Raw genomic sequence first — 24460 nt, forward strand, 5'->3', positions numbered from 1 at the left:
GAACAGGCTCTGCAGCTGGAACAAAGATTCCATTGATGGGTGAGCCAAAATATAGCATCCAGCTTCCTCTCCCACAGCTCTGTTGCCTCTGCAAGGCTAACAGGAGTAAAAGCTTATTATAGCATCAGACAGGAGTCCGAATATATACAGGGAACAGAGCTGTTGCGAGAAGTCCATTTTCTCCCTGTCATTTTTCTGACTCCACACTTTAAACAGAGACTCTGTCTGCTCTGTGTGGAGTTTAACCATCCAAAACCACTTTTCTTAAGGCAGGACTGTACTCCTGTCCAAAACTCCTCCTTCCATGCGCAGCCTGCTTTGAGCCAGATGACTATCACCACCCATGGCAGAGGTAGCTCCATTATAGTGGTGCTGTTGGTGCAATACTTGGGGATCCTCCAAGATGAAAGGCTCTCAGGAATGCAAATGAGTACCATCATTTTCTAAAGGAAAGTAAGAACTGATTTGCAAGACAGCCTGATGTCAAATAAAGGGTCCACAGCTTATGGAAAAAACACCACGGAAGCTCCTTTGAGAAAGCTAACAGCACCTTTCAGTTTTCTAAAAGACAATTTAAACTGTATTCATAAGGATCCAAGTAAGTGAGATGTAATTAATGTCCAGGGTATCAGAAACATTACTGGGTCTTGCACACTAACAAAGGATTTATTGCCGTGATAAAATGAGAGGGGAAGCTAAAACAGCCGATCCACTGGACTCTGTTCAATATTTCTATCATCTTATCAAGAACACAAAGAATAATCAGAGCGCCGGAAAATAGAACAGCATGTAGCAAAATTTGTTCAGCACTGAATGTGTGGAGCATTCATAGGTGTTCATAGGTTAGCCAGCTGTATTGATGCTGAAAGGTTGCTGTGTATTTTTGATAACCATCTAATCACGGAGGACTAATTGCAGTGGCATGAACAAACACCTGAGTCTTAAGAGCTGGAGAATCAGGTGGATACCAGAGATGGGTGCTGTGGAAAACAGATTAAATTAGATTCACCAGTAATGGTAAAAGATGCCTCAATCCTATTTCAGACTCTGAGTTGCAGCCTACACATGTATTTATAACTGCAATAAATTAGGGAAAGACTTGGTGATCAATCTGCATTTGTGTTTTCCTGAGACTTGGTTCCAGTTCGCCATTTGGTAATTAGCTGTGTTGTAATTCCTACAGTGTCTCTCTCCACAGATGAGACTGACAGCCCTTAAGTGAAGTGTTGTTCAAAAGAAAATGACTCACAGCCCCTCGGGTGCAGTGAATGCCAGTGGTTGAGCTAGCTGATTGTTTTGAGGCACAGTGGAGGGTGCACCAGGTCACCGTTTGACACCTGTACGGCATCTCCATTGCCAGCTTGAGGTGGTGCATCAGTGGGGTTATTTTTAGACACATTTCAAGAATATAAAGCAGGAGACTAAGGAGAAAAACATCAAGGGGTTTTGCGCTCTTGAACCCAGACTCCATTTCCCTGTACAGCCTTACAGACACTGCTCTAAGGTCCTGGGTCGTATTAATTAATTTTCATACACACCTGTTGCCTTTATGTCTCTCCTCTGCTAATTAACAGCCTTATGCTTTTCCACAGCCCCTTCCGTCGGAGGACCTCAAAGTGCTCGACAGATGTGAATAAATTTGTCTCACCTGTGAGACTGATCTGTTTTTAATCCCCATGGTACGGATCAGGAAGCTAAAGCACAGAGTAACATGTCCAAGGTCCCAGTGGGTCGATGGCAGAGCCAAGTCTCGAACCCAGTGTGCTGAGAAACTACTAGGCACAGAGCAGTTCTTATCATTAGTAGAAAGAGCACAGTCAAGCAAGCAACGGCAGCAACAGGGACAGCAGTAGCCCTGCTAGTCCTCCACTCCAGCTGAGGTTGAAGTTGGAAGTTTCACCAACATGCCCCCTTCTCCTCTTACACAACAGAAAATGCAGTGATGTGCGCACCCTCTGAGAGGGTAGCAGAAATACCATACTCTCATTTATAGGACTGAGACCTCCAGGTGACAGGAGGGCTTGAAATCGCCTTGATGTCCCATTTGTAATCTTTTCCCTTACCTTCTATATGTTCCTGGTAAGCTTCGAAGATTGCCTCGATCCCCTGCCATTTAGGTCTAGGGTACTCCTCTTCCTCCTCCTCTTCCTCCTCCTCCTCCTCCCCCTCTGAGTCAGAATCCTTGTCCTGTTCGGGTGGGATGAGCCCCTTTCGTGCCAGTGGGGTGTCTTGCTGCCTGTTCTGTTGAGGCAGCTGGACCCTGCTTGAGGTCTGAAGCTCAGGAATGTTGTAATGGATAGAGGTGTCAATTTTGTGGTTCTGCTCTGCAGTAAGTGCTGCTGCACTTCCTGGAAGCAAGAAAAGCAAGAACAGAAAACAATCAGCCAGAACTAAAGAGAAAAGAAGACTTCTTATGTCCTCAGAAGCCATTTCAAACTAAACAGGGCACAGTACTGGAAAACATCTCAAGGCCCGGGCCAGTGCGGATAGTTGACATAAGCTAATTCCACAGCTACCACCTGCGATCAGCCTAATTTCTGGGTGTCAAAGCATGCCCTGCAATGAAGTATATTAGGACTGATTTTCCAACCCTGGCCTCCCTCCATGTGCATGCACCTGCTCTGCACTAACACCTATACACACAGGTGGACATGCACAAGTGGGGGCCAGGTTCTGAAGCTCCGCTGACAATCAGATTCGTAGCAGTGTCTAGTTACTGTACCAGGCGGCCATGAAGGCTAAGAAGCTTGACTCTTCATTTGCTGGAGACAAGAGGCATGTGGGAGCTGGGGTGTGGCTCACCTGGCCACTAGCGTCTGATCAGAATTCTCTGTCTCCCTGCTTGTGAGGAACAGCCTGACCCTGACTGTCCGGGCAACCCATGTGGAATCACGCTGGTTGATAAATCTAAGACGGATGAGTGAATGAACTCCATGCACTTGCATCAGTGTGAAGAGAATGTCAAATGCAAGGCTGCAAATTCCCTTTCACACCCTTCGTAACAAAAGGCGCAGTAAGTGCAAGAAAACTCTCTTCACAATCCTGTTCTAATCCTCACCCTCTCCTGACGGCACACCCGCCTGGAAATGTGTTACTGCTTTTCTACAATGCTACAACTCTTTTGTGTATTACCATAGCGCTAGTGGCCCCTAAGCTCTTCAGGGTGAGACTGTAACTGGCCAGGTGAGAGACAGGGCAGGAGGAACAACCAAGGTGCAGAGAAACGATGTGACTTGCTGTAGGTCAGACAGTAGGTCAGTGGCAGAGTTGGGACTAGAGTGCCAGTCTCTTGCCTGTCAGTCAAGTGACCTAATCACTGACCATGTGCCCTTAACATAGGCTTCTTATTTAAAAACATTTTTGATCAGGTTGCATTAACAAATATGCGGCCCTTGGGTTATTAATTCATCTATAAGATTAACTTCTCCTCCTCGGTGTTGGAGATGTCTTCAGTAGATTTTAATCCAGGGGTCGGCAACCTTTCAGAAGTGCTGTGCCGAGTCTTCATTCATTCACTCTAATCTAAGGTTTCGCGTGCCAGCCATACATTTTAACATTCTTAGAAGGTCGCTTTCTATAAGTTTATAATATAGAACTAAACTATTGCTGTATGTAAAGTAAATAAGGTTTTTGAAATGTTTAAGAAGCTTCATTTAAAATTAAATAAAATGCAGGGGCCCCTGGACCAGTGGCCAGGACCAGGGCAGTGCGAGTGCCACTGAAAATCAGCTCGCGCGCCGCCTTCGGCACCCGTGCCATAGGTTGCCTACCCGTTTTAATGGCTCTCTGAGCCAGTCATTGCATACATTTATGGTCCTGTACTGTCTCCATTATTTTTACGCTGCTCCTCTCTGCTTTCTTAATACTTTTTTTTTAATTTTCTGTTAACAGCTGCTCCCTACACACTATAGTAACTTTACTTCTGCCCACTGAAATTAATGAGCTTTTCTGTAAGTGAGCCATATTTTCAGTGCCTCTCATGAAGTTCCCATATTTTACCTCCTACTGTAATTGTTCAGGCTGTTTCAGTGATTGGAGAGCACAGATGTATTCATAATTTCCTGATACCTTCCAGAAACAGGTTGTGCTTCATGCTTACATTGAGTACCCACATGGCTGGCAGTCAGATGTGCTTTTCTCTCTTCCCATAATGGTCATTTCTAAAACTCTTTTTCTAGATCACGTGAGAGACAAAAGCATGGCTGGCTGAGGAATCATTGTCATTATATCTGTACCAATAGCCAGGCTTTCTAAACTAACTCCCACATTTTTACATGCACAAGTTTTGCATCCACTTCTGTTTCAGGTCTAGCTTTTTGTGCACACAAACTCTCACGTATATGTGCAGATGTCCTTTGTGCACACAAACTGGAGGTTCTGATGTCCAAATACCTGACACTGTACAAGCAAATAAAATTTGGCCTCTATTCAGGATCTGCACGTGCTAAAACTCAGGTGAGGAAAAAAGTGTGTGCGCAGAATCTTACAAGTGCAAAAGTGTGGACACTTGTTTTAGAGCTTAGATGGAAGCCTCACTGAGACTTCGGTGCAGTGCGCTTACTTGTACACATATACCGCCGCTGTCTCCCCTCTCTGGGTCTATCCCATTACCTTTGTGCTTCTGCAATGCTTTCTGTGTGGACTGCAGCACAGACTCGTGAAACTGATGTGCAAATTCCTCAGCTAGGAAGGGCTCCCATGGCTTATTCTTCCCATTCACGCTGTGAGAGAGTGGCACCGGGATATCCTTAGGCAAAGGGCCCCTGACATAATTGAAAATGCTCAGGCTCTTCTTCCCGGTGTGCCCATCGTTCAGCCTAGGCTTCTCAGCAGAGACCGGAGCTGGTTCCTTGGCCCTCTGGAGCTCGTGGGGTCTCAGCTGTTCTAATCTGCTGGGCTCTGATGTCTTTTGAGTGTCTGGCAAGGAGGCGGTGATACCAACAGGTTTATCTGAATCCACAGGAAATTGCTGCACCTGGAGTTCTTTGGGAAATAAAACATAACAGAGTTACTAGTGGTGCTTGGGACTGATTCGGAGGAGACGCTTGGTTCGAATGTCCCTGCGTGCCCTGAGGGGACACATCATGGCCCTGAGGAAGGCTCTCACGCTGCCCTGGGGTTGATTTGCTGTTTTCTAGAAGGTCCATTCACACAGCATGGGATAGATCTTCCTCCAGCTGGCTGGGCTGGAAGAGAAATCCTGTGCCAATAGTCGGGTGGGCCTGTAATGCTAAAGGACCTCTAAAAACCCCCAGCAGACGTTGCAGTTGCAGATCAAGTCACTGCACCTTGGACTGTCTGGCCCATGACTGTGCACAGCTCTCCCCCAGGGCACCCCAACTGGGCTCTGCACATGCTGTACAGGCCTTTGAAAATCTGACCCAGGAAGTGTTTCAACACCAAGCCTGCTAAAGGCCTGATCCTCCCCTCTCCATCACTTCAACAAACTCTCCATTAACCAGTTACTGTGAAAGCCACCTGTCTGTCCTTGGAGGAGCGGGGAATGGGCAGAATGACTAGCGAATGTTGCCCATTATATTCAGTTCTGTTATGAAGAGGTTATTGGTTGGACCCAGCTCTCCTCTCGCTCATGCTGAGGTAATTTCACTGACATCAAAGTAAAACCAGTCAAAGCACGAGGATTATCAGGCCCATTAGATGCGCACTCTTTAGACCCTCTGATCCAATTCTCAGGAGCACCATGGAGGTCTGTCCATTGGCTCATCCCCATCAGCTCCTCTGCCCTGCTGCTTACCAGCTGGGGTGAGACTGGGACTGTCCCGCGGGGAGCTTTTCACCACCACTGCTGCCGTCGCACTTTTCTGCTTCATGGCATAGAGCATTTCCACCAGTTTCTCTTTATCTGCGGGGTGAGAAGCAGAGATTTAGTGCAGCCATTGCCCGTTGGAGCAGAGATAAGTAGGAAGATGCCGCAAGTAGACAGCACAAGGGCAACTTTCGGCTTTGCAAATGCATACATGGGAAATTAGTCTCACCGGAGTTATAGCACACAGACATGAACATGGCGCCTGGCCAGCACAGGAACATCAACTGACTTCTGCAGTTGCTACAAATCAGAGCCTGCAATGGGCATTTTGCTTAACTGGTAGGAAGTCACCGCTGGTGCCCACTCAGCAGCATACAGCACTATCCATAATCCTAGTGGTGGTGGTGAGCATGGGTTAAGGATGCTTCCTATATCAGCTTAGCTGATATCCAAACCTGTTGAACAACAGGTGTGTTGGCTCCGGGTAGGGTGGGGCTGCCTGGCCAGTGGAACCATGCTACTCTCTTGCAGCACTGAGCAGGCTCCCCTCAGGCTGCTGATGGGTTGCATGGCAGAGATAGCATTCATGTGTTTAGGCGCATGACTGGATGGCAAATTAAACATTCCTTTGGATGCCCATTTTTATCACACTAGCTGGGGGACGCCCCAGCACCAAAGAGTTTCATTCCTGGGCAGTGGAGAATGCCCTCATTTTGCTCACCACAACCAAAGCACAGACCAGGAACAGGATGGGCTGGATCTACCGGAGAAGCAAAACAACTCCACCCAGCCTGTAGCTGAACGAAAACCTTCAAATCAAGACTTAAATTGGCATATTCAACTCAGACTAGTGACACTTGTCCCAGAAGTTCAGGACCTGTCTTGCAGAGGTGCTGAGAAACTGCAGCGCGCCCCCCTCCCGACTAATGGAACTGGGGGTGGGGACCGGAGGTGGTACTTTGCTTGCTCATCTCTTAGGAGGAAAGTCACAGCACCATGAGGCAACGCATCATCACAGGGCAGAAGACCATCACCATGTTGTGACACAGAAGTTCATGGAATTGAGACATTTCTCCTAGTGCTGCTCTAAAGCCCATGGCCACCAGCTCTGTGAGCTCCCCCTCCTTTCACTCATACCACAGTGACGGGGCCGTATATGTACCTAGAACCTCATCTGCAGAAACCAACACACCACATCCCTCCCCACGGGCCTGCACGGATCAAGCTGTACCTTTCCTTTTCTCTGCGCTGATGTGAGTCAGGTTGAAGATGGTCAGGAACCTCTTCTTCTCCTCGAAGTTGGGGCTGTTGTTCATTTCGTCAGGGCTGTAGCGTGTGGAGAGTGGGAGCCACGGTGAGGGCGTCCGACGTTTGTTCTGGACCGTGGGAGGGGATGGACTCCTCTCCCTCAGCATCCTCCGCCTCTTCCTCCTCTTCTGAGTCAGCAGCTCCTCCTTCTGCTGCTGGGTGGTCAGGCCGAAAAGCTGCAGGAACTCCAATTTCTGGAGTTTGGCAATGGGAAAAGCCACATAAATGAATAGTTTCAAAGCTCAGTGGGACTTTTCTTCAGCTGAACAGTGAAGAATCTGCTGCTGTCATGTTTCCCTGTCATATATTTCTCTATCTAGCTAGGTTCCTGGGGGTATAATTCCATGTACACCACACTGCTTTCTGGGGACACTTACGCAGTCTGGAAAGGAATCCATAATACTAAAATCAATGGCATGGGAAACCCAGCGTCTTTTAAACAGAGAACGAGCTGTTCAGTTCCTCCCAAACCACAGATGTATAAGCCACCTGAAAAGGGGACAGGATTGGTGGCCAACCTAAATGCTGAAGACAATTCAGCTTGAATCAGCCTGTCAGCAGGGAGCATGGAAAGTGCACCACTGTGCTTGTTCAGATCAGAGAGCTGCAGGCTAGTGGTCCAGACATGGGACTGGAAGGCAGACTTCTGAGCACTCCTCCTCCTGTTGTTGATATTAAATATTTATAGTATGGGAGCACCCAAGGCCCCCAGTCGGGACTGAGGCCCCATTGTGTTAGGTGCTGTATAGACACAGACAAGAGACAACCCCTGCCCAGAAAGACTTGCAATTTGAAGACACAAACAGACTAAGGGTAAGGGAAGGTTATGGCTCGGACACTGTCTCTCTCTACAACCCCGAGCAAGTCACTTTACCTCCCTGCCCGATGGGGTAATAAATCCTCACTCCCCTGTCTCACACAGGTAGTCAATGTTGGTGAAATGCTGTGAAGACGATTAGGGCAGTGGGCTACATATTAATAGAGGCCCTCTTCCAAAGGTTGGCAACGGGCTAAGCAAGCTGGGGGCTAAGCCTGCTGGTGTAGTGAGGCAGTGAGAGGACGATGATCCTACAGCCCGTTTTCCGAGCTGAGAAAAGCTCAGTCTCTCCTCTGTATCAACCCTCTGAAACCCCTCACTGTATCTGTCCACCTCGCCCAGTCACCGTCCTTGTCTGAAAACACCCCTTCCATCCTTTCACTGTGCCCCTTTGTTGCAGCTTGCCCCCTGCTGCTGCTACTTACTGATCTCTGCAGTGGGAAAGGTTTGAGAATCTATACAGAGCAAAGCCGCAGTGTCCTCAATGGTGCTCCTGGGCTAGAAACATACCATGGCTGCATCCTAGCCTGCTCTGCCCCATAGTGCCCAGTGACCATACAGAGTCTGAGCTGGCTCAGGGCACCTCACCCACAGGACTGGCCACAGAGGCTCAAGAGTAACCTCGGCAGGATCAGCCAGCTGGCGTACCTCCGAGGAAGTATCCAGCTTCAGCGGGGGCTGCTCGGCAACGCACCGGAGATGGGCTCTCACTTCCTCCTCATCACTCTCATCGTAGGAGTCATCCAGGTCATAGTAGTAGCCTGTGCGTGAAAGATGCAAAGTGGGACGGTGAAGCCAAGAGGTGGGACAGACAGCTCCCTCCTCCCACCAAGAGAACCCACCAGAGCTCTATCAGCTCAGACTTGGGTAGCTTGCGATAAATCCTAGCCCAGTGACACGCCAGGAGGGCTCAGCAAGCAGGCCTGGAAGAATTGCTCAGCTGTAAGGGCTTGTGACTGGACAAAGGGCTCCGTGCAGGAACAGTTTTCAGCCAGCTGTGTAATTCACAGAAGCGGCTGGCTGTACCCTCGGGGCTGAAGGCCATGCCATGCAATAGGCCTACAAGTGCATTTCAGTCCGTCTCCCTGGGCCCATTACACGGGGAAAGGAACAATCCAGGGTACGTGTGCATGTACTTACGTCACTACCTGAACCACACGGGGTGCCAGGGTGACTGGCAGCAGTTTGGGTTGCATCTGTGATGCGTGGGGAATATATTCTCTACGTGCCAAACGTCTCATAGAAAGCCTGCTTTTGAAATGTTTCAAAGAGGCTTTAAGCTATCACTGGTCTTTTATTCATAAGCCTCCACCTGGGAAGTGCAGCTGCTTTTAGTACCAGGAAGGCAAGTGGCCAGGATTTGGAGGCAAAAGTGGGGAATTATCACTAATAAATCTCTACATGTTCACCACAAAACAGCTTTTCTCTCCGGAATAATAGCACATAAATGGCTGAAATCTTGGGACTTGTCACAGGCTAGCAGAATGTGCTGTGGGTCCCAGTGGAGAGCTGGGAAGTCCCCTTCCCAATGGGATAAAGCTTCTATTTCTAGTCTTGACGAGTGGAGAATCGGTGAGTTCTCAGACCGCTCTTGGCTTGTCGATCCTGGGGCTTGGTCCTTTTGGTTTTGGAGTGGGAGGAGAAGAAGAAATAATTTCCCTGACAGGCTGTTGATGATTTGATTTTCATATAAATGCAGCTGTCTTAGGCTGCTCAGTAGTTGGACATGTTACAAAGAATCCCATGGGAGGGGGATTCATGATTAGAGACACAATTTGATTGTGCACTGGTCATTTGGATGTACAGTCATGGTAACTGAATATGCAGAATAGGCATGTATGTCTGTGTGCTTAGACAGGCTTGTGCGTGATCATATTAGCTGATCTTTCAAGATTATTTCCTGCTGACAGAGGAACTCAAACTAAACTGACATCCCACACTTGAGCAATACACTGGGAGCTGATTTTGATCTGCAGACGAGATCAGAATCCCTGCATACGAGGAGGAGCTCCCCGAAGCCAATGGCCTTCCCCAGTGTGAGATGAGACTCAAAGCTCTGCAGCTGCCAGCTCCCCACTAGTGTGGCTGATTGCCCAGGCCCCTCCCTCAAGCATTCGGAGTCACGTGTAGAATTTGCAACACATTGAGTCTGCAGCATCAACAGTTGTTCAGATTAAACATCTGCAACCTTGCAAATCGGTAACTGCTCCCTGCCTGTCACAAGAAAGCAGCTTCTCGGATATGCCCAGCCAGGTCAGTGAGGAGTTCAGGCCCTGTTGAATAGCCTCAGATAAGGATCTCCTCCTGGGTACATGGAAGCCATGAACTACAAAGCAGCCTTCTGCAGGGAGGGGGTGGAGTGGTGTGTCTCATTTTTATGGCAGAAGCATCTGTGCACTGCAGGAGTGACCAGCGTGCCACCCTGGCACAGTACCCAAGGTCGCAAGAGACAAGGCTCACATGCACGGCAGCGTAGCAGCCTATTGTGCCGTCAGCTGCTTCCACTAGCTTCAAAGAATTAATGGGCAGAGGCAGGAGGTGGGCCAAGTGCAGAGCAGAAATAACCAAAAGGGAATAGAAGAGAACTGTAGCACGCCAGCGAGCCAAGAGCCAGTCATCAGACGCAGCATGTGTCAGCAGCAGAGACAGCAGCAGCCTGGAAGCAGTTGCAGGCCCGAGCCTCGGTTGAGAATGACTGTGTAGCTCTCATCCCCCAAATCCCCCTCTCCCCACCGCAGAGCAGTCTCCTCCCTCTGTTGTTCCTATCCCTGCTTGTACAGTCCTATTAATATTTAAAGCTATCTTATTAGCCTCAGTTCATCATTTATTAATTGGGCATGTCTGCAGCGGAAGATTTACAGAGCTGCTCTGATTTGGCTTTCAGCGTGATTTTTATAGGCAGTGGGAACAGCAGTGTGGTCTGTCTGCTCAGCAGAGGTGTCAATTAGCTCCCTGGGAGACACATGACCCCACTACCAGGGCTTGTTCAGAATCAAAAGGTGTTATTGTCCTTATTTAATTGTCTTGGACAATACACATGCACACACTCCCCTCCCAACGGAAGTGAAAATGCTGCTGCTGCTTTTCTGTGTTTGGAGCAGGATTCACAGCCCTGAAAACTCCAGTCCTCTCTTCATCTCCAGAGCAGGGCCAATGGGAGTGCTGCCTGGCCAATGCATTTGGCCCCTGTCTCAGAGGAACCCCGTCTAATGAACACGGCTCATTCAATCTTTGTCTTTCACATGGAGACAGAGAGGGGTGCCAGTGAGAGCCAGCCATGGTAGTGGCTGAGTGAGAGAGACAGAGACTTGTTCAGCAGGAATTGGACTAAGATATCCCCATCCCGAATAATTTCACGCAGGCCACTGATCAGCCATCAGATGGTCACAACTTTCATCCCCTGCTGATCCCAGCTGGGTTTGAGCCTTTGCTCTAGAGGTTAAGGGCTCTGTAGCTCATTTCCTTTAGCACTGCTTCCGTTTGTTTCTGTTCTCCGAGCTTGTCTACATAGGACGTTACTGCGCGACAAGCCGGGGTTTGATTCTACCGGCCAGGAGTGGGCTTTGGCTACTACTGTTTGTGAAGTGTAGCAAGTCAAAGCACCCTCCCGGCCTGTTTGTGCACTGCCGCACAGGGTGTTGTGACACAGCAAGCTAGCAGGCTGTAGATTCACACCCTGGCTCGCAGTGCAGCAGCATCCTGTGTAGACAAGCCCTCAGTGAGATGTCATCTTCAGCACTACTGCAGCACTGAGCCTGGGAGGGACTCCTCAGTGCAGGCACTCACCTTTCTCCCTGGCTTCTCTCCGCCTCCGCTCCTCCAGGTCCAGTTTGCTGACTAGTTTACGGTGTTGCTGCAGGAACTCATCATAAACGTACATGGGGTCATGGGCCCTGGGCAGCGGGTGCCGGTACGGTGAGCTAGGCTTGGCCTCAGCAAACTGCCCCGTCTGGGAGAGCGATGCCCTCTGTTGGTTAAGGATGGTCTGTGTGGACTTTTCCAGTTCTGCCAGGAAGGGCCCATGGGAGAACCCACCATGTTCCGACGCCCCAGGCTCCCTGGCAGGCTCGTATTTGTCCAGTGTCTCTCTCTTCCTGGCCCCTTCATCCAGCTTCTCGGGGCAATACACTCGTTCCACCTTTACCAAGGGGATGGCTTGTCGGCTGGGTTCATACTGGGCAGGGTGGGCGGCATGGAGAGAGTGATTCTCCTGGATCCTGCGCGGTTCCATGTTGTTCTCCAGCAAGGACACTGGGTTCCAGAGCGAGGTGGGCACTGGATGATGCTGAGGTTTGGGAGAGATGAGTGGAGGGGGCCCTCCAAAGTGCTGTGGTTGGTCTCGGCCACTTGGCTCATGGCGGTTTGGTCCTGATCTGCAGAAACAAGAGACCCACAATAAGTTAGAGAGGTGTCAGCAGGATCATAGAAGCAACAATTTTGGTGCCACTGGGGGACACTTGAATAGATGTCTGCTAAGAGGAGAGCATAGCAGTCATGCCCTGCCACTGTCACCCAAAGCAGACCTCACAGAAGGAAGCTGCTCTCATGCTGCTCATCTGCGTCCTTTCACATTGCTCCTGGGGGGGGAGAGGCTCACATTCAGTAACGGATCTGTGTAAGCAAGTGCATTTCAGGGCCCCCTGACACCAGCGTTGGGAGCCCCTACACAACACCAGCAACAGGAGAGCTTCACACTCATTTCCTTCTTAACTTTACCAGAAACATTCAGCTTTCGTTTTGGTTTAAGGGCCAGATCATCAAAAAAGATAGGTGCAAAAATGCATGTGCAATTCCTCACCTAATCTCCGCAAGCAACTGCCACATCACTACAGCCACACGAGGTGATTGCATTGCTGGCCCATTTGATGCATCTGTCAGCATTGGTCACCCAGTTGGCATCCCCCCAGTGGGAACAATGGGCCTGTTTGCACACTTAACTTTGATAAATGCAGCTTTAAGAGCTCTTTAGAGAGGTGTGATTCTCCAGGTGAGGAAACAATAGCCTGTGACCTGTAAGGACTAAGGGCATGGCTACACTTGCAGATATAGAGTCCTGGGAGTTAAACCAACCCTTGGAGACCACAGCAGGGAAAGCGCTGCCGTGTGTTCACATTGTCAGCTGCAAGCTCACTCGCATGGCCACATTAGCTGCTCTTGCAATGCCACAGAGAGCAGTGCATTGTGGTAGCTATCCTAGTGTGCAAGTGGCTGCAATGTGCTTTTCAAATGGGGTTGGGCAGTATGACAGGGAGTGTATTATGTGTATGTGAGAGGAGAGACAGTGTGTTTTGGGGGGCAGTGTGTCAGCATACTGTTTTGTAAGTTCAGACAGTGGCGGGGAAAGGGGGAAACCCTGACGTCAGCCCCCCCCTCCCGCCTCTCTCTCTCTTTCTTACACACACACACACACACACACACACACACACACACACACACACACACACACACACCTGCCTCTGCAGCAGGAGCATTCCACAGTGATGGTTTGCTGTGTGTCCCGGAGCAGATAAGCATGCCCGCTGTCAGAAATGGAGCTTTGAAAGGGAATAGTCACATGCCTGCAGTCCAGTTCAAAACAATGACCAGAGTGGCCACTTGACTTCAGGACTTTCCAGAGACCAATTACAGTGCAGCAATGCAACACGCCGTCCACACTGACACCCTGGTGTTTCAGCCAGGGCGCAGCAAGGTGGAGGTGGATTACCAGGGGCACTCCAGCTGCGGAGTCCAGGTGCTCTAAATGCCTTACCAGTGTTGACACCTCAGGAGGTAGGGTGCCCAGGGTTGATTTAATGTCCTCTAACTTGCAAGTGTAGCCAAGCCCTAGGACACATCTTGGGCCTCCCAGGGGAATAGCCAAGAGATGGCAGCAGGAAAAGAGGTATTCAGATTATGAAGGCATTTAATTCTGGGATGGAAGAACAATTCCCTGCTAAACTGCATCTTCAAGGCTTGATAACCAGATAAAGGGCCTGCAGACTGCCTCTGAATGCAACTGGCACCACATCTAGTGGTCATTTGACTAACTGCGGTGGATAATATACAACTGTGGAAGGCATTCACATTACGCATAGACCTACTCCATTATCAGCTGTTGCAGGATGTGAGTGATAATGCATAAGTGAACTGGGAAGAACTGAGGTGGCATAGTTACCCTTAATGCCAACATGTGACCAGTTTGTCAGTAATCAAGTTCCTCTCTTTCTAATGCATAAGCGTTAGTCTGAATTTAGCCCCCTTTTTGGGTTAATGAATCATTTGCAAACTGATCCGGAGTCTCCCTCAATGGCTTTGTTATTTAGAAGCATTTGATAAGCAACTGGCCTAAAAAACAAAGTCGTGACTCAAGGCCGTTTGCAAACAATTCACACTTCGTTCTTGGTCATCTAAGTCATTTGAGACTGTATTTTCTTGCCCAGATAGGACACGCTTTCTGGTTCTTAAACACCTGGCTAAGAAACTCTCAGATCCACAAACATTTCTCCAAATACCTGCTGGTCAAGCCCATGGATCCTAACCATCTAAGCTTGGCACTTTTATTTATCAATTGCTTGTTTAGCTACCTGAGCCCCCTAGTTGTCAATTCCCCTATAGATACCTTACTTCCAGCCCACGGCTCTGATCATGCCTCGGGAGTGTTGCGGGTGCGCTGCTGTGCTCGCCTGGAGGTCTGTTCAATGGGGATCCCCAGAGAAGCAGCGTTTACCTGCGTGGGTCCCAATACAGGACCCAAGGTGGTAAATCTACCTTTTAGCCACCTACAAACCACCAGATCCAGCCTCTGCCCAGGTTCTGCTGAACAAAGGCCAGGAGGTAGAGACATGGCACTCAGCGCTCTAGAAGCACAAAGGGAACGACACCGTGAAACCCTTCTTAAGTAACCGGCAAAGGAATAAAACTGTTAGCAGAATAAATATTTCATGCGCTGAAGCTGTGCATTTAACAGTTTTCCACTTCAGAGCCCTGGACCTCCGTGCACTGAAGCATCAAGTTCAGATCAGTGCTACAATTTATAGCGCAGCTGCCACGGAGCTGTGGAAGGCAGAGGTACAGACACCCCCAGCGAGCAGGAGACGAGCCTCTTCCACTTCCTACCTAGAGTGCTTCCCCCCTGCCAGCATGCATGAGCTCTGCAGGCCTATCTAGTATAGATCGATCCTGTGCTAGCTACAGAGCTCTGGAGAAATTGGCCCATGTCACAGCAGCCTGCTTGTTTAATAGACCTTTAAGAAGACAAGGAAGCAATGTGCCTTCAATCCGACATGGCAAGGTAGCAGGGCTTCTTATTCAGTCATGATGGACGTTAACCGGCTCGACTGACATCTCAATTGTCAAGCATGAGTGAGTCCTCTTCAAGGGAGACGCAGCACCGCTGCTGAGCAAGGCAGATTAGCACCCACATGCTTCCTTGTGACCGTTCCAATGCAAGCCTCCCCGCCAGCCAGCCTGCACTTGGGGAGAGGTGGAGGGAGAAGAAGCCCCCAGCCCCCATGCAGACACATTCTGGTCCATGTAGTGGAGGTGACCTTGAACTACTTGATTGGGTTTGGGGAGGGATGAGAACGGGGATGTGGAGAGTGAAATGACACGTTGTCATTATGCAGCCCTGCAATCCGCTCCCTCTTATACCTGATTAGTTTAGCTAATCCCCTTGATACCCAAAAATGACAATGGAATCCAGTGGCAGAGACGACTGGATGAGCCAGCAGCACTTAAGTGCTCAGCCACAGAGCAAGAAAGGCAGCATCAATCAGCCCCAAGGTAGCAGGGTTACAGAGAGGGGCAGTCACATCAGGAGGCGTTGAAGGAAGCCGCATGCTACTCTTGCCCCACTGACCCCTTGTGATCTGCTGAGCTGTTCCCAACACCAAGGGCTGATGTGGCACTGCAAGGTAAGAGGGGTGCTGCGCTGCAGAGCTGGGTTGGCACGCAGCTTGCAGGGGGCTGGCCAGGATTCCTGGCTGTTCAGGAAGGCAGCCTACCATATTGAACTCCCCACTGCACCTGGGGCTCAGCTGGCGCCTGACAGATGGAAGCGCTGATGGAGCACTCAGACCTGGAAAGAATCTGGACTCTTCCTCTCATTAAATAGCAATGAGATTTTGCCCCTGTATTTACTGGGACTAAAGGTAAATGCTGGTGAACGGTGCCACACTGATAGGCCTGCAGCCCCAGGACTCCGGTTAGCCCCAGAACAGACCCGAGGCGGGGCAGCAGCACATCCTGCTTCCTCCTGCCCTGCCAGGGTGCCTGAATCCTAATCTTGGAGGAGCTGCCCCTCGGGGGTGCCGTGGCTCGCTTCCCCTGCAGTCTGAGGGTTTTCATACTGCCAGCAAGGGTAGCAATTAGCAACATCTAGTCACTAGCAACTGGCCTAAGGTCACCAGACTTATCTCGTGCAGGCCACTGAGCAGCTGTCAGGAGATATTAAATTGCTGTCACTGCCAACCCAGGCCAGATTGGAACCAGTGACCTAAAGGGGAAAGACACTTTAACCCATTGCCCACCCGTCTGAGCCAGCCCATCCCTACGAGAAAGGGGCTCTGCCAGCCTTTCATGGTAGCCCAGCTGCTCAGACACAGCACAGAGCCCTCTTAGGTGGACTCAAGCAAAGCCGAGCGCTTCCGGCCAAGTCAGCAGTTGCCTCCTGAATCACACAAGCCAGGCCTGGCTGCTCTGCTCCTCCGATTCCAGAACTCCAGAGAGTCCCTGTCCATCCCAGCCCTGGAGTCAGTCCTTACCTGGGGTTCTCTGGCCGGTGCTCAGCTTCCGGCTGGTTCGGCGGCCGCCCGATCTCCAGGTGCTGCTCCAGCACTTGCTGCCGGAACTCCGATACCTGGGACTGGCGGTCTTCCTTCTCCTGCCGCAGCCGACGCTGGCGCGCCAGCCACTTCTCCTCCTCATTGGTGCGCTGGATGAGAAGAGCCGTGGCCGCACTGCTCCCAGGGAGGGGGAAGACGCTGTGGCTGGAAATGAGGCTGGGCACGGGATGGTGCGAGGCGGGTGGCTGGTGCAAGGGGTGCTGGACGGGCTTAGGAGTTGGGATGGTCGCATCCTTGGTTTTCTCTGCAGGAGGAAGAGGATGCACTGCCGTCAGGGAGAACTGTTGCCTACTCTCAGCCCAGCCAATCAGTTTGCAGATGATAGGTGGGCAACTGGGTGCAATGTCCATTATATGAGGCAGAGCAATGGAAACGGTCCCCAGAACTCATCCCTGCTGGAAACCCAGCACCCCAACACAGAGACTACTAACAAGCCAACTAACATGCAATGACAGCCAGGACTGGCAGCTGCAAGATGTAAGCTTTAGCCTTGACCTCACCACAGGCTTCCCGGGGGATCTTGGTCAATACCCCTTCCTGCCTCATCTGGGGGTTGGGAGGCTAAATTCACCCGTCTGTGGATTTCAGGGATGGAGGCGGCTGGAGAAGGACAAAGCTTTTGTATGTCACTAGTATCAGGAAACTGCCGGGGGCAAGCCTATCCAATCCTGTAGTCAAGAGCAGCCCGTCTGCCCAGAAATGGCTCAGCAGGAATCAAGAGGAACCCAGTAGCAGTCATTTGCTCTGGGGCAAAATCCTGGACCACGGGCTGGTTTGTGACTCCCTATTGTGGGATAGGCAACCTATGGCACGCATGCCGAAGGCGGCTCGCGAGCTGATTTTCAGTGGCACTCACACTGCCCAGGTCGTGGCCACCAGTCTGAGGGGCTCTGCATTTTAATTTAATTTTAAATTAAGCTTCTTAAACATTTTAAAAACCTTATTTAATTTACATACAACAATAGTTTAGTTATATATTATAGACTTATAGAAAGAGACCTTCTAAAAATGTTAAATGTATGATTGGCACCTGAAACCTTAAATTAGACTGAATAAATGAAGACTCGGCACATCACTTCTGAAAGGTTGCCGACCCCTGTACCATTGGCTGGGTTGAGTCTTGCAGTGAACTTCCAGGTGAACTCAATGCAAAGTCCCAGGGCTGCAGTTCTCACAAAAGGCCCACACGAAGGACAGGCCCCAGGGAAGTTACCAGTGGGGCCTGGCTCAGCTGTGCCTGGGAGAGGAGCCAGCCTGGAGTGCTCCAAGCCAGGGCTCTGCAGTGCGTGGGGGGAATTACCTGGTCTGTTTGGCGTCAGCTGCTCGGCTGGTTTAACACGCTCCTCTGCTGGATGGCTCCTCAGCCCGTGCAGCTCTGCCACTGGCAGAAATGGGCTCTCCATGGCTTTGGCCAGGTTTATCTCCTTCTCCCGGGCCCTTTCTCGTTGTCTCTCCAGCTCTCTCTCCCGCTCCCTCTCCTTCTCCCGCTCGAGCTCCTTCTCCCGCTCTCTCTCCCGCTCCCGCTCCTTCTCCCGCTCGGCTTCCCGCTCCCGCTCCTTCTCACGCTCCCTCTCGCGTTCCCTCTCGCGCTGCCTCAGCTCCTCGTCCATCTGCAGCCTGGAATCACCAACAGAACAGCAAAGTTAGCATCTCCATGGGCCTCCCCATCCTCCCGCCCCCAGGGGCTGCGCACGACCTGACACGGGACATGGAGTCCTTTACCTCTCTGCGGTCAGACTGGACATCCGCTCAGACTGAAGGGCAGAGAGCGACGAGTGCGGCAGCTCGGTGGGGTACCTCACTCCCGACAGATGGAGGTGCATGGCTGAAGGATGAAGAGGTGGGAGCGAACCAGGGGTTGGGATCGGGTAGAAGGGGGACCGCAGGGCCGAAAGGCAGTAGGAGTCATCCATCCTGGAGAGAGAGAACGGGTCAGGTTGAAAAGCTGGACAGCTCCCCTCTCCAGCTGGCAGCAGAGGCCAGGAGCATGTGGCTACTGAAGGGAAACCACCTGCTGTGGGAGAAGTGACTTCATGCATATGGCAGGCTCCTGTCAGTCCCCCAGGGATGGGAGTCCCGGCCTGACTCTACCACTGCAAACTGTCCGGCAGCTCCTCGGAGGCCTCTTCCAGTTCGGGTTCAGGCCGGCTCCCATCACTGCCCCTCTCCCGCCCTTCTACAAGCCCACCTGTGGAAAGCCATGGCTCCATGCCAAAGGAACTGTGCGGTACAAGCACCAGATGGGCCCTCTGGCTCTGGGGAAAAGCTAAGCACAGCCAGCTAAGCAAGAGATTTCCCAGCATCCTTTGCCTGCAAGGGGGACCTGGGCTCTGTGCTGATCTTTCCTTTATCTCTGGCGAGGGGATAATGAAAGGGGTTTCGGCACTGCTCCTAGCAGCAGAGCAGATACAAGCCTGCCGTGAAGGGTTCGCACTCAGGGAGCTAGTTATCAGCCCAGCCGCAGGAATCCCTGCTGCTGTGGTAAATGACCTCCCTGCAATGCCTTATTACCATTGTACTGAAGCACCCAGGGAACCATCAATTGTGGATAAAGTGTACTTATTTCTGTGTGGCTTCCAAAGCCGACGCTAGGGTAATTGATTGCACTGCTGCTCTGCCTCAACCCACGGCCCCCGCAAGGTTTGGTGAGCAGCCGCTGTCGGCTGGACGCGTGGAGAAAAACAATCACTGCCCAGCCCCTAGCCGTCCCTCTCTCCCCTGGCCTCTGATGCTTACCTGAAGGCTGGGTGAGGGAAGGGGTGGTGGGCCAGGTAGCCGGGGTGGTAGTAAGCGGCGGCGGTGGCCGGATCCAGGCTGATGGGCGGCAGGGAGGACATACGGAGTTCCTCGGCGGTGTGGTAGGGCCGGAAGCTCCGCAGGTAATCTTCAGTGACCGCGCTGGGAGGCACCACATGGTGTACAGGCCGCTGAAGGCTGCTGGCAGGGAGGGATGGAGGGAGAGTCGGTGACCTTCCCAGTCTAGGAGATTCGCAAGCCTCTGGATTGCCTCATTAGCTTGGATCTGGGGAAGGGACTGGGCTCCCAAGGCAGAGCCCGGAGAAGGGGCAACTCCTACTGAGATGCTGGTGGTTGAGCATAGGAATTCACTGCAAAAGCAGAGCTACAATCCACTCTGTGCTGGCCATACCATACCAGGTTCACTACCTTCCAGCACCTGCGTCCCCCTGACAGGGCACTTCCTCTCCAGGGGCCTGGCCATCCCCAAGCAATGCTGCCCGGAGTTAACGCAGCAGAATGCAACCCAGCCGGTCACCCTCTGCTCAGTGAGAGTCGGCCACAGGCAGAGAGAGGAAGGCAGCTGCCTGGCCCTAGCATCTGCCTGGGAATGGTGGGGCAGTTTGGAATGCTGTCCCCCCCCGGTGACAGCTGTCAGCGCAGCACCTTTAGCTGGCAGAGGCCATTCCAAGGAGCAGAGTATCATCCAGCCACCATCCCCCCAGAGTTTAGATCTCCCCAGTGAAATGTAATCCCGCACATTTGCCATACAGTCCTTCAAGGAACTGCATGAAAGTCTTAGGTCTGTGCTTCTGGAGGTGTGGGTTGGGAAGGAGCACTGGTGACACACCCAGCATTGGTTTTTGGAATGCTGGTTTCCAAAGCAGTTTGTTTTAATTACACGTGGTCCTGCCCAAAACCGCAGAGCTGCCTCCCAGCTCCCCCAGGCCTTGGAGACACTTGGGGCCAGGCCTGGCCTTGAACTCTGCAGCTCAGGCCCACCTTTGGTTTGAATGTGTCGCCTGCTCCTGGGTTGGTTGGTTGGAGGTTTTGCAATGTACATGGAGAAAGATGTATTCAGAGTTGTGGTTTGTGTTTGTGTTGGAAGAATCTCAGCTGGGACGGATGGGAGTGTCACACAAAAACCGCATGGCTCAAGGCAACGTCTGTGATGAGCTTCTAAGCCACAGAACATATGTTGTCGAACTTGAGGGGAGGGGAAAGGGCCAGTATTACAATGGACCCTGTCCTAGGTGAGCCACTCCAGGGACCAGCAGAAGCCAGGTGCCTGGTGGAGCCAGCCTGCGGTTGCAGATTTCGCTGTGTTCCTCGGTTACTTCTATCTGCACTATTTCAGGAGCTAAACAACCCAAATACCCGCCTACAGGAAGGCCTGCTCTCCAGGGATGGAGAATTCTGTGGGGAACCCCAGAGAAAACAGCCACAAAGGAACTCAGCTTGGAAAAGAGCAGGCAGACGCCAGGCTCTGAGAAGCAGTAACAGGCCAAACCGCTGCGGGATTCTCGTGTGGCATGTGTCAGTGCTGGCAGCACACAAGTGAACCTGACACTGCGGGAGGCTGATGCCGTGAATCCTGCTCCCGGGGACGTGACTCACTTTAAAGATGGGAAGCGGGAATCCTGGACGACGGAGGTGGGGGGAATCCCGAAGGAGTAAGGCGTCCCGAGGAGATGAGAAGGGACAGCGGGGCCCCCGGCTTTCTCCTGTGGGAGCTGAGGCTCAGCGATTAGGCGCTCCCGGCTACTGCTGCTGCTGCCTCTCGATCCCGCTTCTTGCTACAAGAAAAGAAACGACCACCCCACCCTGAGTGTCAGAGAAAAATTGTTCTGGGGGCAGGACAGATACAGAGGAAGCAGATGCATCTGGCCAGAAGCTAGCTCAGTGCTCCCTGCCCAACTGGGAGTCTCAGGGTCTCCCTGCTGAGGAACAGATTCCTAGCAACAGGCCTCGTGGAGGAGTCTGTCCCATCCTGCCCTGCAGTCAGACTCACTGGAGGCTCCCTGGGCTGTAGTCTAGGGAACTGCTCAGGCAAGACACCCACTGACTGCCTTTATCCCCTGTCCTTTGGGAGCGGCAGCATGAGGATAGAGGGGACTGTGCCAAGGACGAGTCACTCTAGCTCCTTGCTAGGCGAGCCCAGTGATTTTTGATCTGAAGCGCCTAGATCCAAGGAGAAGTGCTTCAGACCAGTAAATCCACCCGTGGCCCTGATCTTCAGGAGGGCTGAGCGCACGCAGATCCCCCTGACTTACAAGTGACTCTGTGAGTGCCCCTCAGCTCGGAAAATCAGCGTGTGGAAAAGAAGATGGAAGTGCTTCAGGAGCTGACCTGATGGGAATGTTGCCAGAGGGCGAACAGAGGAAGGATTTCAGGACTGCACATGTGCACACACTTATATACACACACTCGCTTCCAAACCTTTCCAAAGTTTTAAATAATGTAAGAAAAATAAAATCAGGTGGTTTTGGAAACAGCTGGTGGTAACCACCCTCCCTGCTGGGCTGAGAACGCAGTCTCTAGCAGAGACCCGCGGACATGCTGAAAAGACAATATGTCTGAGCTCCAGGGGAGGAGGGAGCGATCCGCACGGGGCCCTCCTTTGCATGCACGCCAGCCGATCATTTCTGGAGTAAGGCTGGCATCAGCTGGGATGGCAGCTGCTCGCTTGCCATCCCAGCTATTCTGGCACCACTGACACAGAGCAAGAGAGAGAGAGAGAGAGAGGGCATTAGGAAGCTGGCAATCCTGCCGGGATAGGGCAGGCTGATCTGTAACCAGCAGTTCCCCTAAGCGGTCCTGATATCAGCTGCGAAGGCAGCTGCTTGCCTGTGCTGTCACAGCTATTCTGGCAGCACTGACGCACACATGAAAATAAGGGAAGGAGGCACTGGGGCTGCTGTTGCCACCGCAGCCTTTCCTCCCTTCCCTGGTAGGGCTGCAAGGCCCTGGGAGTGCCTACATGCTGCATGTTCTCTGCAATCTTTGAGGGCCTGGTGCGGCAGAAACCACTGGCAGGAAAATGGAGCTCTGTAAGGGCAGGTGGGCATTGAACCCACTTCTGTACCCAGGGCCGGCGCTTCCATTTAGGCAGCCTAAGCAATCGCCTAGGGCGCCAGGATTATTGGGGGGCGGCATTTAGCCGGGGGGGAGGGGAGGGCGGCAGGTGGCTCCGGTGGACCTGCCGCAGTCGTGCCTGCGGAGGGTCCCCTGGTCCCGCAACTCCAGTGGAGCTGCCGCAGACATTCCTGCGGACGGTTCGCTGCTCTAGCGGCTCCGGTGGACCTCCTGCAGGCATGGCTGCGGCAGCTCCACCAGAGCTGCGGACCAGCAGACCCTCTCTGCAGGCATGCAGAGACCAGCGCGCGGGGGCGGCGAAATGGCCGTGCGCCTAGGGCGCTAAAAACACTAGCGCCGGTCCTGTCTGTACCAGAGCTGTGGGGCTAACCCTCCCTCCCCAGGCGCCATTGCTGCAGAACCCTTTGGGCAGGGACACTCTTGCCCTCTCTGCGGCCTCTGAACGGCACTGTCAGAGCTGCTCCCAGGGCCACAGCCATGCTAGCCTCTAGTGGCCACAGCCCAGGCTGGCTCTCAGAAGAGCGAAGGAAAGGACCTAGGTAGAGGGAAGGGAAGCAGGAAGAAGAGAGAGAAGGGAGAGAGAATACAGCCAATGCATTTGGAAGCTGCCAGATAGTACCTAGATCGGCGGTAAAGACGGTGGGGGAATGTTTAAACCGAAATGAAGAGGAAAAGCTGCTGTCACTGAAATCATCCCAATAAGCAGTGGCTCTGCTGCGCTGGACGCTGCACAAAACATCCTAACCCCCTTGGGCAGGGAGTATCTTTCTGTTGTGTTTGTACAGCACCCAGCATGCTGCAGCGACTGGGGCTCCTAGCGGCTATCAAACCCTGCTGTGACGAGCCCACGCTCCAAACTGCCGACGCGTGGAAGGAGAAAGTGAGGCACAAAGAGGGACCCGCCCAAGCAGCAGAGTTAGGAATTGTCAATCCATTGCCCTAACTACTGCACACACTGGGCCCCCAGGCTGAAGGACGGAACCTGTCCTCTTAACAAGCTTCCTGCCAGCAGGGTGGACAATGCAGGAAGCCCATGCACCCTATAATGCACCATCGGGTGATCAAATATTAACCTCCTAATGGGCTTTTCTGGCCGACAGGCCTTGTTTGGATTTGGAAGGAAATCCCATTCTGTGAAGCATTTCCCCTCCTCGAGGCGCTGCCACGCTCCAACGCTGGCTCCCAGCCACCGAGCGCTGACCCAGCGCGGCTCCCAGTCGAGAACATGCAATATTAAATGTCAGCAATGTTATTTTTGCCGAGCCCGCATGTTGCTCAGGCCCGTCTAACGTGTTTTGCCCCTGGCGGGGAGCCAAGCAGCGCTCTCCAGCTCTCCCCGTCCCCTTGAAAGGGATAAAACCCTTCTAATGGCTCTGCAGGAGCCGACGCTCAGCAGTACCCTGGATGTGTGCTGGGGCGGAAAAGCAGTTCAGAGATGTCAAAAGTCCTCAAAATTAGAGTTCAAGCGTCTCTCAGGCCCCTCCCGGTGTTGGGTCTTCTGAGCATTTCTGGAGCCACTTCATTAAGAAGCACAGGCCAACCACCATCCCTTTCACTGGGGGCTCAGACAACTGCCCTGCTCTGGAAAGAAACAGTTAACACCGCCATCAAAGCCCTAACGCTCTCCTTGCGGAGAGTCCTTTCCCCAGTCACCAATCACAAGACAAACTCAGCCTGGTACTCAGCCTCTTAAGAGCACTCTGTTAAGTAACTCATCCTGTTAACCCCTTCCTGTCCAGGACTAGACACCAGCTGCTTTTGAAAACAAGGTGTACATTTTTAACAGTGATGGTAATTAACCAGTTTCCCAAGGGCCATGGTGGGTTCCCCAGCACTGGCAATTTTAAAATCGAGATGGGATGTTTCTTCTAAAAGCTCTGCTGTAGGAATGATTTAGGGGCGGGTCTCTCACCT

General features: G+C 52.0%; 1 protein-coding gene across 17 annotated transcripts in view; it reads right to left on the reverse strand.

Annotated features, from left to right (window-relative positions):
• Positions 1-24460, reverse strand: part of GSE1 (Gse1 coiled-coil protein) — a 350367-nt gene that overhangs the window by 6683 nt on the left and 319224 nt on the right. For 13 of the 17 annotated variants that reach the window (XM_032793779.2, XM_032793781.2, XM_032793785.2 and 10 more), the window contains 11 exons: positions 21068-21246; positions 19451-19651; positions 18437-18628; positions 18015-18331; positions 16634-16958; positions 11679-12265; positions 8541-8653; positions 6999-7269; positions 5756-5863; positions 4612-4983; positions 2064-2348 (listed from right to left, as the gene is read on the reverse strand). In XM_032793779.2, the coding sequence (XP_032649670.2) occupies positions 2064-2348; positions 4612-4983; positions 5756-5863; positions 6999-7269; positions 8541-8653; positions 11679-12265; positions 16634-16958; positions 18015-18331; positions 18437-18628; positions 19451-19651; positions 21068-21246 (2950 nt within the window). The remainder of the gene's footprint in view (positions 1-2063; positions 2349-4611; positions 4984-5755; positions 5864-6998; positions 7270-8540; positions 8654-11678; positions 12266-16633; positions 16959-18014; positions 18332-18436; positions 18629-19450; positions 19652-21067; positions 21247-24460) is intronic. The other 4 variants (XM_075073679.1, XM_075073680.1, XM_032793780.2 and 1 more) reach the window with 1 other exon arrangement.

Source organism: Chelonoidis abingdonii, chromosome 19 (genome assembly GCF_003597395.2).
Source record: "Chelonoidis abingdonii isolate Lonesome George chromosome 19, CheloAbing_2.0, whole genome shotgun sequence".
Lineage (NCBI taxonomy): Eukaryota > Metazoa > Chordata > Testudines > Testudinidae > Chelonoidis > Chelonoidis abingdonii.